Consider the following 16,204-nt stretch of genomic DNA (forward strand, 5'->3'; position numbering starts at 1 on the left):
GAAATACAGTTTGGTAGAAGGAATAAGATTCAGTGTCGGTAGTACAATAGGGCAACAAGAGTTAACAATAACTTATTGTATATTTCAAAATAACTAAAAATGTAATTGGAATGTTCCTAACACAAAGAAATGATAAATGCTTGAGGAGATGGGCATTCCAATTACCCTGAATGATCATTACACATTGTATACAGTATACTTGTATCAAAATATCACATGTACTCCATAAGTAGGTATACTTATTATCCATAATAATAAAAATTTTTATAAATAAATAATTTGCTTCCCCAAGTAACACTTTGCTTTTGGTTTGTCAGATGGACACCAGGTGAAACTGTCAAGTCAATGAGGTCTTAGCTGTCTTAGCTGCTCCATTCTCTCTCCCTAGTCTCTCTGCCCTCTGCATTCTTCCACCAACCAGTGCTCCCACCATCGTCTATCAAAGACCCACATGGTTGTGGATTCCAACAGGCCCCGGGGATCCAAGACAGAGAGGGATCATAGCTCCCATAGTTGGGGACTGTGACTTACTTAATTCAAAGTATTTTCATTATCAGACATTTAATAATACATCCCAGAGCTGAGAGTATGCTGTCGGCAGTAGTTGGTAGGGATACAAGATGACGACATTCTCTCTGACCTCAAGGAGCTCAGGCTTTGGTAGAGGAGAAGATGTGAGAGAAACTAACCATCATTCAACCACACAGTAGTAAGCACTACAGAGATGGGATGGAAGTGCTGCGGGAGCTGGGAAAAGGGTGGGTCATTCTACCCCAGGTGGGCCCTCTGCTCCTTTTCTGTTCCCTACTTTTCCTACATCTATGGAGCATGTGTCAGGCACCACAACAAGCTCTGGGCCCACAGGAAAGACTGAAAGGTTGGGCTGATGGTTAAGAGAGAGGGTCAATTTATAGGATGGTATTTCAGGCACACAGTATCTGGGAAAGAGAGACTGAACTGAAACTGACTGACTCCCTTAACAGCTGGGTGACTTGAAGCAAATTACTTAACCTCTCTGAGCGTCTCTTCTCATTTCTTTCATTCATTTAACAAATATTTATTAGATACCTTCTGTGTGCAAGGCACTAGGGATACAACAGTGGTTTTTGTTTGTTTGTTTGTTTTTCTGAGACACTGGAGTGCAGTGGCATGATCTTGGCTCACTGCAGCCTTGAATTCCTGAGCTCAGATGATCCTCTCACCTCAGCCTCCCAAGTAGCTGGGACCGCAGGCGTGTGTCACCATGCCTGGCTAAGTTTTGTATTTTTTGTAGATATGGGGTTTTGCCATGTTACCCAGGCTGATCTGGGGCTCCTGGGCTCAAACAATCTATCTGCCTCAGACTCCCAAAATGCTAGGATTACAAGCGTGGGCCACTGTGCCCTGCCACAGCTGTTTTTTTTTTTTTTTTTTTGAGATGGAGCATCGCTGTTGTTGCCCAGGCTGGAGTGCAGTGGCGCGATCTCGGCTCACTGCAACCTCTGCCTCCCGGGTTCAAGTGATTCTCCTGTCTCAGCCTCCTGAGTAGCTGGGATTACAGGCATGCACCACCATGTACGGCTAATTTTGTATGTGTTTTGTATTTAGTAGGGGTTTCTTGACGTTGGTCAGGCTGGTCTCGAACTCTTGACCTCAGGTGACCCACCCGCCTCTGCCTCCCAAAGTGCTGGGGTTATAGGCATGAGCCACCACGCCCTGCCAGCTGTGTATTTTTTTTTTTTTTTGAGACGGAGTCTCGCTCTGTCGCCCAGGCTGGAGTGCAGTGGCACAATCTCCACTCACTGCAAGCTCCGCTGCCTCCCGGGTTAACGCCATTCTCCTGTCTCAGCCCCCCTAGAAGCTGGGACAACAGGCACCTGCCACCACACCTGGCTAATTTTTTTTGTATTTTCAGTAGAGACGGGGTTTCACCGTATTCACCAGGATGGTCTCGATCTCCTGACCTCGTGATCCGCCCGCCTCGGCCTCCCAAAGTGCTGGGATTACAGGCGTGAGCCACCGCGCCCGGCCAAGCTGTGTATTTTTAAAAACCTATCCTTGTGGCACTTAGGTTCCGCTGAGGGAGGCAGACAATAACAAATACAAAATTTAAATCCACAGTATATAGATGGTGATATGTGACCTGGCAAAAAATAAAGCAGAGTAAAAAGAAAGGGAATGCCCACTGTGGGGAGAGGGATATTAAAAAGTTAAGGGTAACATCTGAGTAAAGGCCTGGAGGAGACCAGGGCATAAGCCACGTGGCCACCTGGGGGCAGAGCAATCCAGGCAGAGACTGTCAGTGCACAGGCCTCAAGGAAGAGGCAGTCTGGTGTGTTCAAGGCACAGCACAAACTGGTAAGGCTAGAGAGGTGTAGAGGAGACAGGGTGCTGTTAGAGATGGAATCCGATAAGAGGGCCAGGCTGAGCAGGCCTGGCAAGCCATTAAAGGAGCTTGGGCTCTCACTCCCAGTGAAATGGGAAGTTACTCGGGGTTGGGGGCGGGCTGCTTTAAGAACAGGAGTGACATGATTTGACTTCTTATCTTAAAAAGGAAAATGGGTGAAAAACTGAGACTCGAGAACGAGGCAGAAAGCTTGGAGGGCAGTTACAATGCTACTGCAGCAATTCAGATGCTGGCATTTGGACCAGGCTTGTGGTAGCAGAGCCAGCAGGAAGTGGTTGGATTTGGTATATATTCTGAGACAGAGCAGGTAGGACTGCTTGATGGATGAGAGATGAGACGTGGAGAGTAGGAGAAAGGGGTCAAGAATGACTAAACAACTAGAAGGAACGAGTTGCGGAGCTGCCACTGACTGGGTCGTGGAAGACTGAAGAAGGGATAGGAAAGAGCTGGAGAACCGTGTTAGACATGTTTGAGATGCCTAATTAGGCTTCCAGTAGTGACATCAAACAAGCAGATGGATATATGGGCCAGAGTTTAGGACAAGTTCTGATGTGGACTGTGTTTTCATCTCCAGAAAGCCACATGGCTGCCTGGGGGCAGGGCAATCCAGGCAGAGATACAGCCAGTGAAGAGGTCTGGAGGAGGAGCACAAGGCCCACTTGGCTAGAGTGGTATGCAGGAGAGAGTCCATTTCATTATGTGAGTTAAAGTTACCTTGGGCAAAGCAATCAGCAGTGATTAGCACACAGCAGGTATTCAATGATCAAGGTTCTTTTCCTTCCCCTTCCCGGCCTGGCCCAGTCTCTACCTCCTGTTCATCTAAGACTTACTTCCTCAGCTCAGATCAATGTACTAAACATCTGTTTCTTCAAGGTACCACAGGAGCCTGGAAAATGAGAGAGACCAAGCTGGCTTGGGCTCTTGACACTTGGATGGTTCTTTAGCCGTGCCAATTTCAGGTCTTCCCCAGTAGTACTCATTTTGACTCGTTTCAATATTCCAGTGAAAGGGCAAGAAAAACTATAACATTTCCCAAGACTAGATATAAATTTGAATTAATAAAGCTGGTTAGAGTTTGAACTTCAAACCCTTCCATGATGTTTTTGTTTAAAAATAAAGCAGACTCAAAATAGTAACTTCCATTTTCACGTGACTAACAAATAGCAATTGTGGATTTTAGATCTTGGTACACTACATTCCTCCTGGAAATAGATCGGAATAAGTCAAATATCAGGAGTTCTGAGAAACAAAGGTCTCTGATTTGGGCTCCAGTCTCACTTGACAGACTATGGGGGAAAAAGTTACACTTAAAACTCTTCATTCTGGGGTGGTAAGGAAACGTACGCAGTGTTCTGGGTCCAGAGGTAGAAGGAAAACTACACGATATTTCACAAAATGCTCAAGACAGTCTCTGTGGTGTGTAGAAACAGGCAAATGTTTACTTAAAACTTGCAGTTCAGTAAGGAAGGAAATCTAAGACAGCTTTTTAAAAAGGGAAAAGGAGGCCAAGTGCGATGGCTCATGCCTGTAATCCCAGCACTTTGGGAGGCTGAGGCAGGCGGATCACCTGAGGTCAGGAGTTTGAGACCAGCCTGACCAACATGGAGAAACCCTGTCTCTACCAAAAATACAAAACTAGTTGGGCATGGTGGCACATGCCCGTAATCCTAGCTGCTTGGGAGGCTGGGACAGGAGAAGCACTTGAACCTGAGACAAGAGCGAAACTTCATCTCAAAAAAAAATATATTAGCTGGGGTTTGTGGTGGGCACTTGTAATCCCAGCCGCTCAGGAGGCTAGGGCAGGAGAACTGCTTGAACCTGGGAGGCAGAGGTTGCAGTAAGCTGAGATCGCGCCGTTGCACTCTAACCCAGGCAACAAAGCGAGACTCTGTCCCCAAAATAAAAAAAAATAAAAAATAAAAAAGGCAAAAGGACAGTGACCTGTGTCTACCCCAAGAGCCAGCTAGAACAGCTTGCCTGGTGGTAGAACAATAGTCTTGCAGGCAATGGCAGGCAAAATTCCCCTAGGCAGCTGTAAAACACTGGACCGACCGCTAAAGCTCCTATTACTCTCTAGGCTTGGGACCCAGGCAGCCGTAAATCATGACAACCATCAGTGCGCTGTGGAGTGAGATCATCTGCAGGGATTCCTTAATGAAACGTGATGACTTCTCTGGCACTCCAGCAATTGGGGTGTGCTGAGGACACCACATTTTTCTCAGGAGGTCAGTTATCAGCTTTTCCACATGTTCTCCTAAACTAGCAAACAAAACAGCCCAGGTGGCACCATGACACCGACCTCAGGACTGTGCTGAGCTAGCTAGATAGCTTGCTTACTTTTCCTTGTTAGGTTCTGGTTAAAATGCACTGTACCAACTGCTTATTAAAGTCTTACCGTGCATCAAGCAGTTGCAGGCACCAAGGAAACAAAGACAGGATTCTCTTGTTTGCATGAATTCTGCTCCTGAATTCACAGTCCAATAAGTAAATGCGTCTGAGTCAAAATCAGACTTCCTTTTAAAAACAAATATGGCCAGCCAGGTGTGGTGGCTCACACCTGTAAACCCAACACTTTGGGGGGCCGAGGCAGGTAGATCACATGAGGTCAGAAGTTCAAGAACAGCCTGGCCAACATGGTGAAACCCCGTCTCTACTAAGAATACAAAAAAATTAGCTGGGCGTGGTAGTGCATGCCTGTAACCACAGCTACTCGGGAGGCTGAGGCAGAAGGATTGCTTGAATCCAGGAGGCAGAGGTTGCGGTGAGCTGAGATTGTGCCACTGCACTCCAGCCCAGGTGACATAGTGAGACTCTGTCTCAAAAAAAAAAAAAAAAAAAAAAAAAAAGAATGTGGCCCTTCTTCTTTCTCTCAGGGCTGGGGATGTGTGGAGGGGCGTGTCCACAAACAAGGCCTAATGGCACGTGTGGATAACCTGATGGAGTTGGCCCCAGGATGTGCTTCTCCCTTTATATTCATGTAGGAATAACTGCTATACTTTATACAGTTTATATTGTCCCATTAAATTCTAACAGTGTTATGGAATTTTTTGGTGAGAATCACTCTCCCCATTTCAGTTGACACTAAGAAAGATCAAGAGACTTGCCAAGCCCAAGTTAGTTCATAGCAGCATCGAGATTATAAACCAAGTTCTCTGATTTTCATCCCAAAGAAATAAAGAACTTGGTTTATAATCTTACTGCTCTGCAAGACCTCCCCTGGTGACAGATGGTTCACCTACCTGTTCTTGAACTGCTTCTGTCTGCGCTCAATTTTTCTTACCCATACCTCCAGCCTGCCTTTGCCTCAAACTTCCCATCTCCATGAAGGCCAATCTTCTGCTTTTCCTAAGCCAATGGTGGTAAGTCTGGTCTCCAGACCTGCAGCATCAGACTCACCTGTGAACTTGTTAGAAACACAGATTCTTAGGCCTCACTCCAGATCACTCAATGAGAAATTCTGAGAGTGGAGTACAGCAATCCGAGTTTTCATGAGCTTTCCAGGGATTCTGCTGTATGCTAAAGCTAGAGAACCCCCTAAACTAAGCTAAAAAGCTAGGTACCTCTACAGTCCCTGTGTGGCCCCACCATGATCACCGGGCCCCACAGACACAAACTCCGTGACTAGAGAAGAAAGCCATTTGTCTGGCACCATGCAGCAGTGAAAATATGCAGTCACCTCCACTAAAATTTTTCAGGGCCAGCTTAGGCAAAAGCTTGAGGCAGGAGGTAACAGGCCTCCCCTTTGTGGTCTACCCTTCATAATGATGGCCCCTTTTCCTCAATCAGTGCAACGGCATTTAATTCAACCCCTCCCACCTCATCAGACCCAGCTCTTGACTCTTAGATTAGAAGCCCACCACAATGGGAGTGGATGTGTTGATACATAACCCTCTTCCCTAACCATGAAATGTAATGAAAGGCTCCAAGCTCTGTTCAAGAGGGTAGATAAGGGGTACTTCATCTAAAGTAAATGCTAACAATAAAATGTGAACTATGCAATTGTGCTGCTTTCTACAAATTACAGAACGCTTCCATAACTCTCATAAGGATCACAAAAGCTACTTTTGAAACAGACACTAGAACCCAGGACTCCTGATTCACTCCCCTAGGGGCCTATCTACTGTAACATGCCAGACATATAAATTCTTGTTAGTCATCTAATGGGGCTATTATAAAAGTTCTGGTCACTCTGTAAGGGCAGGGGTCCATGTCACCAGAGCACACTGCCACATAGAAAGAATTTCTTTGTTGCAAACCCAGGCCATTAGAAATAATGCAGAGACACATGGTTAAACAAAGGATAACTTCCTGAATCCACAGCATCAAGTTTACTGAAAAGGGCAGGGGACAACCTTTATGGTCTGACTTTTCTTTGTGGAGTTCTAACCATCCTCTTATCTACTCCCTTGACTGGCTAACAGGTCTGTAGTCTTCTCTCAGAAGAATGAAAGGTGGTCATTCTCTTATTGTTTTAATGTCTATTGCAGCAACATTTGCAGGAACAAAAAAGACCCGCAGAGGTAGAACTGAGGTTCCCGCACAATCACTCTTTGCCCATCAATATGGAATTTATGTTGAGTTCTAAAATGCACAAAAATTGCATTTGAAAAATGAGAAGCTTTCAGAGGTCGGAAGTGCGCGCGCACACACACACTCTTCCATATGTTCCAGAGAGGTGGAAATATGCACAAGAAGAATCTGATGACCCTCCCATTCTGCCTCCTTTATTTTCATTTCTTAGAAACTCTTTCTATTGGAACATCCCTTCCCATATTTATTTATATCCAGGCATAGATTCCTGGAGAAGAGAGAGGGAGTAAGATTCACAAAAGATCTAATTTGGAGCACTAATAATTACAGCAGCTGAAAAGCATATGAAAGCAAAGAGCCCTGTTAACAAAACACTATCAGGGCACTTCCCAGAAAACAGCCCAGCGATGAGATTACTACTAAAAATAATGAAGACAAGAAGAGCCAAAACCAAATCTCAACTATGCAGACAGACTTGCAGAATTTTTCACCTTCACTGCTACAATGAGCATTTTTTAAAAAGAGCAGTAGACTGCATGAGTTGACAAAGGAAGAAAAACAAAAGATAGCAAGAGACTCATCCTGGACACCCAGTTTCTATTCTGTATTCATAACTCTACACCAGCAACAGCAGCTCAAATAAGGCACAAGGTGGGGTCCTGGACAAATTCACACATGATCAGACCAATTATCCACGCTGCACTTCTGCACACAGTAAACACCCCTGACCTGCACCACCTCTGCACCTCCCACCCCCATGACCGGGATAAACCCCACCATACCCTGAAAAGAACCCTGCTTTTTTTGTGAGAACCAGCCAGAGCCTAAGCTGTCATTACACAGCAAAAACCTAGCGAGAACAAAAAGCCAGCAGCAGACTGATGTAGAAAGCCCAGAACATACCTGAATTCTTCAAATGCAAACATGACCTAGTAAAAGCCAATTTCCTTAGATTGTGTGGTAGTCTTTTTGGTATGGAGGACAACCATTTAGTTAGTCAGATGGTGCAAAGTGCAGAAAAAAGAGGCGGGGTTTCCACACCCCCCAATATTCTGAAGTAAAAGGCTTTCTGCAGACAGGGGCCTGCAGCCTCCAGCTCCGCCAGCTGCTGACAAGCAGCAGCTAACAGGGGAGGCAGCTAGAAAACCATGTGATCATTCCAGCAAGTCTGATTAATGCAGTGTATGCTTAGGCTCCAGGCTGGGAACTGGATTAGTCTAGAGAAAGAAGTCGAACCCAGGGCATGCCTGGGATCCTGGGTAAAGCATGTAACACAACCCGCCCCCCACCAGAACTGTGCAGGTTGGGGAGAGAGGAGAGAAGGTTGAAAGGAATGTGATTGCAACCTGTTCCGCTGTGATCTGCCTAATTACCTCACCTTCCTGTGGCTGCTGCTGCTGTAAGATCAGGCATGACCAACATTATACGTGAACGTAAGTACTGAAAAATTCTGCAGAATTCTGTATTTTACCATTCCATTATCAAACATTATTTTAGCACAAATGCATAATCTGTTTCAGAATCACAAAAGTCACATTTTATGTCCACCACTTTACCATGACCAGCGTGACTTTACATGTCACTCCTTATTACTGATCTAATTTGATTATTCATTTATCGAGTATATAATATGTACCAGGTTCTCACCAATTCCTTGAAGTACAAAAATTGCTATAATCATTTCAGAAGAGAAGAAAAAGGAAACGAGATGCCAGCCCCCAAAAGAGAAATGTTTATCAGGCTGGCAAGATTTGGCAAATGAGCTGAGGCTGTATTCTGAAACTTGCCATGAAGGAAAATCTTCAGCATTCAGGTTGCAACTCTTTGTGAAATAAGCAAGACAGATCTCAAATAAAAACCTGTGAGTCACTCTTGACTTTTTCTCTCTCCCTTGCACCACCGTGTCATCAGTCACTAACTATAATCGACCTGGAAAAGGTGGCCTGAACCTGCCCCTTTCCCCTCACCCAGCCACGCAGCCTGGGTATGCCCTCAGGGTTCCTCACTCAGGCTTTGGCCTTAGGAAAATTGCCCTGGTTGATTTTTAGAGAAGGGGTGGAAGAAGGAAGACCAGTTACTAATTCTGATTTTGATGCCCCTGTTTAACCCTGCATTATAATTCCTCACAGCTCAAGAAATAAAGCTTTTTAAGCCTCATCATGACATACAAAGTCTTATTTCTCCAATTCTTTCTTCCACTAAAACTCTTCACAAACCCTCAAATTCAGTCAGACATTCACAGTTCCCAAAATCTGTCAGGACCTCCTTTCTCGGGCCCATGGACCAGCTGGATAAGGTTCTTCGCTGCTCCCTAATGTGAGCTGCTGCCCATGTGCTGCTCCCTCACTGCTCCCTCTCCAAGGGGCTGAGATTCCCACAGGGCGGTTCACTGCTCTCTCTCCTTGGCTGCCATCTGCATGGCATCTGACATTCTGTTTGCCTCTCCTGCAAATCTCAGAGTTCCTTGAGGACAGGAATGTGTGAAGTTAATTTCTGTATTCCCAATGCCTGGCACAGCACTTGACGAAAAGGAATTATTCACATAAGATTTGTGGAATGAACCTCTTTTGCCTCAGCTTTTATTAGGGAAAAGAGTGATCCAGTACGTGCATTCGCACGAAGGTGCTCTGGGACAAATGTATCACTCTTCATACAGTTATCTCTGTCTCAAAGAGAAGCAAGAGAGTCCAGGTCTTGACTCAAAGAAATGCAGTGACAAAGGCCAAATGAGGTAGACTGATGAGTGAGGGAGGTGTCTGGGGGAATCCTGTGGTCCCTCAAACCACACAGCAATCACCTAAGCTGATCTGAAATGTCTTCTGCAGTATTCCCGACCAGCCTCTGCCTGAGACCTTCTGGTGATGGCAGCCTCTTGGCAGAATCGTAACAGCAAACACAAAATATTCAAGTCAATAAATAACTCAGTTTTAAGTCCCAGATCTGCCACTTACTCTGTGATCATTAACAAGCTACTTAAATTTCCTGGGCCTTGGATTTACCCTATATAAAACCAGAATAATATTGATACTGCCTGTGCCTCTCTCATAGGAGTGCTGCAAGAAGCCAATAAAGTAGGAGTTGGAAAGTTCTCTATCAAATATATTAAGTTATATAAATATCTTCATCAGCTTTATGATCTCACAAGATGATCTCTTACTGGACAGCTCTGATGACTGGGTGGTTCTTCCTCATGAAGAGACTACTACTCCTTGGAAGTATTCTGTCTGCTCAACGGGTGGCTCATTTAATTTTGTGGAGACCTCTAGACTCTCTGCCTGCTTTCCACCAGTGACTCAGGACTCTCCTTTTGCAGGTATAACCAGCACCTTTCAGGGCAATTCATAAGGTCCTGGTAGAAGGCAGTTGGTAGAAATGGTGAAAAATCAAATCCCAGCACCAAGCTCATTTTACGCCTAGTATTAAGAGATTCTCCCAATTTACTAATAAGGAGACGGAGGCCAAACTGGTTAAGGAACTTGTCCAGGGTCATACAGCTATAAGTGGCAGAGTAATGACATGGACTCTGGCTGAGCTAACTCCAACATGCTCTCCTGGTGTCCTTATACCAATGATCCAACCAGCTCAGGTTGCCTCCAGAAAAGGACTCATTTGATAAACTGTCAGGCAGCCTGTGGCCCTGCAGAGGCGGTGGGACACTAACCCTTTTGGGCTATTTTATGTAGCTGGCCAGGTGAATCCCCAAATTTCATTGCCAAGCAAGAGACCTGCAAGGGCTAAAAAAAAAAGTGCCTCAACTGTTCCAGGAAGTGAGAGGTAGACACCTCAGCTGACATGGCATTGGGGTCCAAATGGGAATTGACTCTGCTTCAAAGGCTAGAAATCCTCAACCACTTGATAACATCAAAGAGTCAGAAACAGAAATATCAGTGAGGGTCCGTGACTCCTGAAAACTCAGCTCCACTCCTGTCTGCAATAGGGCTCAAAAAGGCACTTCTGTGACCACATAATGTGTTTTGTTGTTGTTTTTGTTTTGTTTTTTGAGACAAGCTGGAGTACAGTGGCACAATCTCAGCTCACTGCAACCTCTGCCTCCTAGGTTTAAGTGATTCTTGTGCCTCAGCCTCCCGAGTAGCTAGGATTACAGGTGCGCGCACCACACCCAGCTAATTTTTGTATTTTTAGTAGAGATGGGGTTTCACCGTGTTGGCCAGGATGGTGTTGATCTCCTGACTTTGTGATCCACCCACCTTGGCCTCCCAAAGGACTGGGATTAACAGGCGTGAGCCACCGTGCCTGGCGTTTTTTGTTTTTTTTTGTGTTTTTTTTTAAAGGCATTCCAAGCCATTCACCAACAACTCAGGCTCAGATAATGCACATTCCTACTCTGGGACTTAATTTCCCTTTGTACCATGAAAGAATAGCCAGATGCTAATTTTTTTATTAATAAATAAGTAGTTTTTTTTGTTTTGTTTTGTTTTGAGACAGAGTCTTACTCTGTCACCCACACTGGAGTGCAGTGGTACAATCTCAGCTCACTGCAACCTCTGCCTCCCAGATTCATGTGATTCTTGTGCCTCAGCTTCCCCAGTAGCATGCACCACCATGCCTAATTTTTATTTTATTTTATTTTTAGTAGAGACAGGGTTTCGCCATGTTGGCCAGGCTAGTCTCAAACTCTTGGCATCAAGTGATCTGCCCACCTTGGCCTCCCAAAGTGTTGGGATTATAGGCATGAGCCACTGTGGCCAGCCAATAATTGTCTTATTTTTAAAAATAATACTTCCATGGAACCCTAATATGTACAACTGATCAAGGTAGAATAGTTCTAGCTGAAGAAGGTGGAGGGGCCCTAGAGTCCCTCCTGCAAGGCCTTCCCTCTCTCTACCAGGACAGGCTCAGCCTGAACACACTGGCCCGAATGACTCTGGCAGTCCCTGTTGGCGCTAATGATCTGTGGGGCTCTCCCAGCTACAAACTGTCACACTCACCCTAGTTAATCTGGATTCACTTCCTCTTTCTAGTTTCATTCCTAAGAATACCATCCCTACCCCCAGTGGTTCCTCCTGCCATGGCAGAATGCTCATCTGCAGTTACTGGACACGTCAGGGGCCCGGGACTTCTCCAGAGAAACAAACATGGAGACACAGATACAAACACAAATATGAACAGGAAATGTCCCTGGGTTCCTGACAATGTGGGGAAGCTAAAAGAGAATATTTTAAACAAGTGTCCTTAGCTTAACCGGTACCTTAGTTTTGCAACCCATGTCTTTTCATATGAAATGGTCAATTGTCCAAGAAAAATAATTTATGATTTGTTAGTACTGAATCTCATTACACTTCACTTGGAGGCCAATAAACAGAGAGTTTAAGGCCCTGATGTCCCGTGGACTTGAAACCTTACAATCAACATTTCCTCTGCCAGTTTTTTAGGCTGTAGGCACACAGCCATGATGGACGTGCAGCAAAATAAGGACTGAGCATCTGAACAGAATCTAATGTGCCAATCAAGTAAAAAAAGAACTCTATTTCAACATTTACTAATATGCACATTCACTTCTGTGCTGTGTAGGGATGAAAGAGAAGAAGCCACAAATGGAAGTCAGCTATGATCATGACTAAAAATACTATTCTTCTCTCATGGCCCAATCAAGGATCTTTCCAATGGCCAGGGGGGCTGAGCGGTAATAAGAGGACTTCAACAGTGTCTTCAGAGGCCCACTTCTCCCTGGTTTCACTTCTACACCCCTAATTAAGACCCTTCTAGCCTCCACCTGATCTCCCGCCTGTCTTACTCCCTTCCTGCACACAGTTACCAATCCCACCACACTTGCCAGTTAAAAAACCCACAATTCAAAAACTAAAAATAAGGTTTTCATATGATCCAGCAATTCCACTGCTAGATATACACCCCAAAGAAAAGAAATCAGTATACCGAAGAGAGATCTGCACTCTCATGTTTACTGCAGCACTGTTCACAACAGCCAAGATTTGGAAGCAACCTAAGTGTCCATCAACAGATGACTGGATAAAGAAAATGTAGTCCATATACACAACAGAGTACTATCCAACCATAAAAAAGAATGAGACCCTGTCATCTGCAACAACATGAATGGACTGGAGGTCATTATGTTAAGTGAAATAAGCCAAGCACAGAAAGACAAACTTCACATGTTCTCACTCATTTCTGGGAGCTAAAAATTAAAACAATTGAACTTGTGAGTAGAATGAGAGCTAAAAATTCAATTTAAATTAAAAATCAGAATAGGGGCTAAACATTACAACAATTGAACTTGTGAGTAGAATAGAGTGTAGAATGATGGTTACCAGAGACTGGGAAGGGTTGGGGATGTTAATGGGTAACCAATGGGCAGGGGACTTATTATATTTTATCTAACTATTAAAATATAGTTAGAATGAATAAGAATCAAATGCTAGTTATCTGATAACACAATAGGGTGATTAGAGTCAACAATAATTTATTGTACATTTAAAAATAACTAAAAGAGTATAAATGGAATGTCCGTAACACAAAGAAATGATAGATGTTTGAGGTGATGGATACCCGATTTGCCCCATTTGTAATTAGTTATTACACAATGTCTGCCTATCTCAGAATATCTCATGTACCCTATAAATAAAAATATCTACTATGTAACCATAAAAATATAAAAAATAAACCTACCATTCTCTTTTACTGCCTGCATAATAGTCTCAGCCCCCAGACTTGGCATTTGGCTCCTGCACAATCTGACCGTTCTATGCTTCAACCCAACTCTCAAACTTGCCAACCTGGCCCCTCGGCATGGTCCTGCACTAAGTCCGCACCCTAACCATATCACCTCCACCTGTGCTGTGTGGAGATGAAACACAAGGAGCCACAAACGGAAATCAGCTATGAACATGACTAAAAATACTATTCTTTTCTCATGGCCCAATCAAAGATCTTTCCAATGGCCGGGGACCCTTGGTCCTGGGTCCATAGTGCTTCCACCTTCTCTCCACAAGTGGCTATGGAAAGGCATGATTCTGAATCCAGTTCTACTCCTATCTCCCTGAGAAGCCCTGGGCAAATTCTCACCAGTCTAAGTCTCAGTTTCCTCATCCTAAAATGGGGAAGACAGCATGTATTTTGTGGGGATGCTGTGAAGTGCCTTACACACATTCACCACAATCAATGGTAGCTAATATCAAATATGCCTCAAAAACCCATCGAGTTTCCCTCCTGACCAAAACCAGTCTCAACTGATCTCTAAAACTCCTGAATTCCTATCATAATCAATAACCATTTTTAAAAACGTTCACACATTGTCTTATGCTGAACAACTCCGTTCATTATGTGTCTTGGGACCCTAGTCAAAGAGAGTCCCTGGGGACGGAACTAGAATGGCTAGAAGGTGAGGCCTGAGGGGTTTAACTCCCCACAACCTCCATCAGACAAGAAATATACACACAATCTAAGTAATAACAGCATGCTTGGTATGCAAATACAGCTTCAAAAGGAAGCCATTACAATTCTGGGCCACTATCCTCTAATTCTCCTATTTTGAAATTGTGGGGAGTCCACTAGCACTGACCTTGGTTTTAGTCCTAAGCTTTCACAAGGCACAACAATTCTTAGTCATACGTAGTAAGTCTTAGAGACGGTTTTTCTCACAACTCAATTGTTTCATGTGGCTCTCAGATTACTAATGAAACAGAGCCAAAATCGAAAACATCTCAAGAGAAAATGAAAACTACCACCAGAACCATAAGCCAAAGGAAGTGTTAACTCTATGAAAGGAGGACCCTTGCCTCATCCTTACCATTCTTTCTCCAGGCCTGGCACACAGAATTGTTCATCTGTTGAGTTAATCAATCAGTGATTTGTCGATTTAGAGAGATTTAATAAAAAGATGAAATTAGGCCGGGCGCGGTGGCTCAAGCCTGTAATCCCAGCACTTTGGGAGGCCGAGACGGGCGGATCACGAGGTCAGGAGATCGAGACCATCCTGGGTAACACAGTGAAACCCCGTCTCTACTAAAAATACAAAAACTTAGCCGGGCGAGGTGGCGGGCGCCTGTAGTCCCAGCTACTCGGGAGGCTGAGGCAGGAGAATGGCGGGAACCCGGGAGGCGGAGCTTGCAGTGAGCTGAGATCCGGCCACTGCACTCCAGCCTGGGTGACAGAGCGAGACTCCGTCTCAAAAAAAAAAAAAAAAAAAAAAAAAAAAAAAAAAAAAAAAAAAAAAAAAAAGATGAAATTAGATTAAGTCAGCAGTCCTCTTTCCAGTACAAGCATCAAATAACAGGGCAGATTACCCTTTTGAATAAGCAAGTAAAGCTGCTCCAGTGTCACCCTGATTTACTGAAATTTGCTAATTAAGAAGGTATTTCCAGGAAGAAAGGAATAATCAAGAAGATAAAATCATGTAAAGTAAATGCATACATTCAATAAAGAAATATATACTGGGCACCTGCCATGTGGCTAGCACTGTTCTACCCGAGGCGGGAGAAGAGGTCAAAGAAGATTCAGACGCATTTCAGGCCTTTCCAACAGTCAGAAACAGACCCCATAACCTAAAAAAGCCGAAATTATAGTTAGCAATGGTAAATCAATACCAAGTATATGAAGCTGGAGTACAGGATTTTCTATTTATTCCTTCAGTGTTACTAGATTTTTTTCCACTTCAATTCACTGTTCTTATCAACATCCCTTTTGAACCCTGGCTCCATCATGAAGTGCTGAATGAACTTGGAGTGTGACTAGCTGGGCTGTGGTCCCAGCTCCATTCATTAACAGCTGACTGTCCTTTGGTAAAACACTTTATCTGTCAGCATCTCAGTTTACTCACCTATAAATTGTAAATAATAATTCCTACCCTGCTTCCTCACAGAGAAATCCTGAGGATCAAATATAATAACAGGTATGCCAATCTTTCGTAAATTTTAAGTGCTATGCAAGTCAACAGTAGAACTATTATTAACAACAACAAAAGAAATTATCCCTTTCTACTTTGTGTCATTTGAGATTTTGATAAGGCAGGCATTCTAAGTCTTCATCCAGGCCACATAATTAGATTATCCTTAAGAGCAACTTACTATCCAAGTGACCAAGAGAATATGGATAAACACCCACAAGTACAGGAATGCAGGGCTGATAGAATCTCATAGTCAATTTAGTCAAACTTTTACTCTTGGGCAATAGTCTAAGCCATCCAAGATGCTTATATGCTCAATATGCTTATATGCTCAACACATACTCATTATGTCAAAGTCTAATTTTCAAAAAGCTAAAAACACAGCTCTCATAAAAATATTTAGTGTACATGTGTCAAAGGTTGATTAA

At 44.0% G+C, this 16,204-nt stretch overlaps 1 protein-coding gene across 3 annotated transcripts in view; it reads right to left on the bottom strand.

Annotated features, from left to right (window-relative positions):
* Positions 1 to 16,204, bottom strand: part of LOC105467426 (Enah/Vasp-like) — a 174,940-nt gene that overhangs the window by 120,432 nt on the left and 38,304 nt on the right. Inside the window, exon 1 of one of the 3 annotated variants that reach the window (XM_011717022.3) lies at positions 7,820 to 7,990. The exons of 1 other annotated variant lie outside the window; for it this stretch is intronic. In XM_011717022.3, coding sequence (XP_011715324.1) covers positions 7,820 to 7,842 — 23 coding nt within the window. In that variant the 5' untranslated portion in view covers positions 7,843 to 7,990. Of the gene's footprint in view, positions 1 to 5,625; positions 5,777 to 7,819; positions 7,991 to 16,204 lie in introns of those variants that run through there. One more of the 3 variants, XM_071099611.1, reaches the window with a different exon arrangement.

Source organism: Macaca nemestrina, chromosome 7 (assembly GCF_043159975.1).
Source record: "Macaca nemestrina isolate mMacNem1 chromosome 7, mMacNem.hap1, whole genome shotgun sequence".
Lineage (NCBI taxonomy): Eukaryota > Metazoa > Chordata > Mammalia > Primates > Cercopithecidae > Macaca > Macaca nemestrina.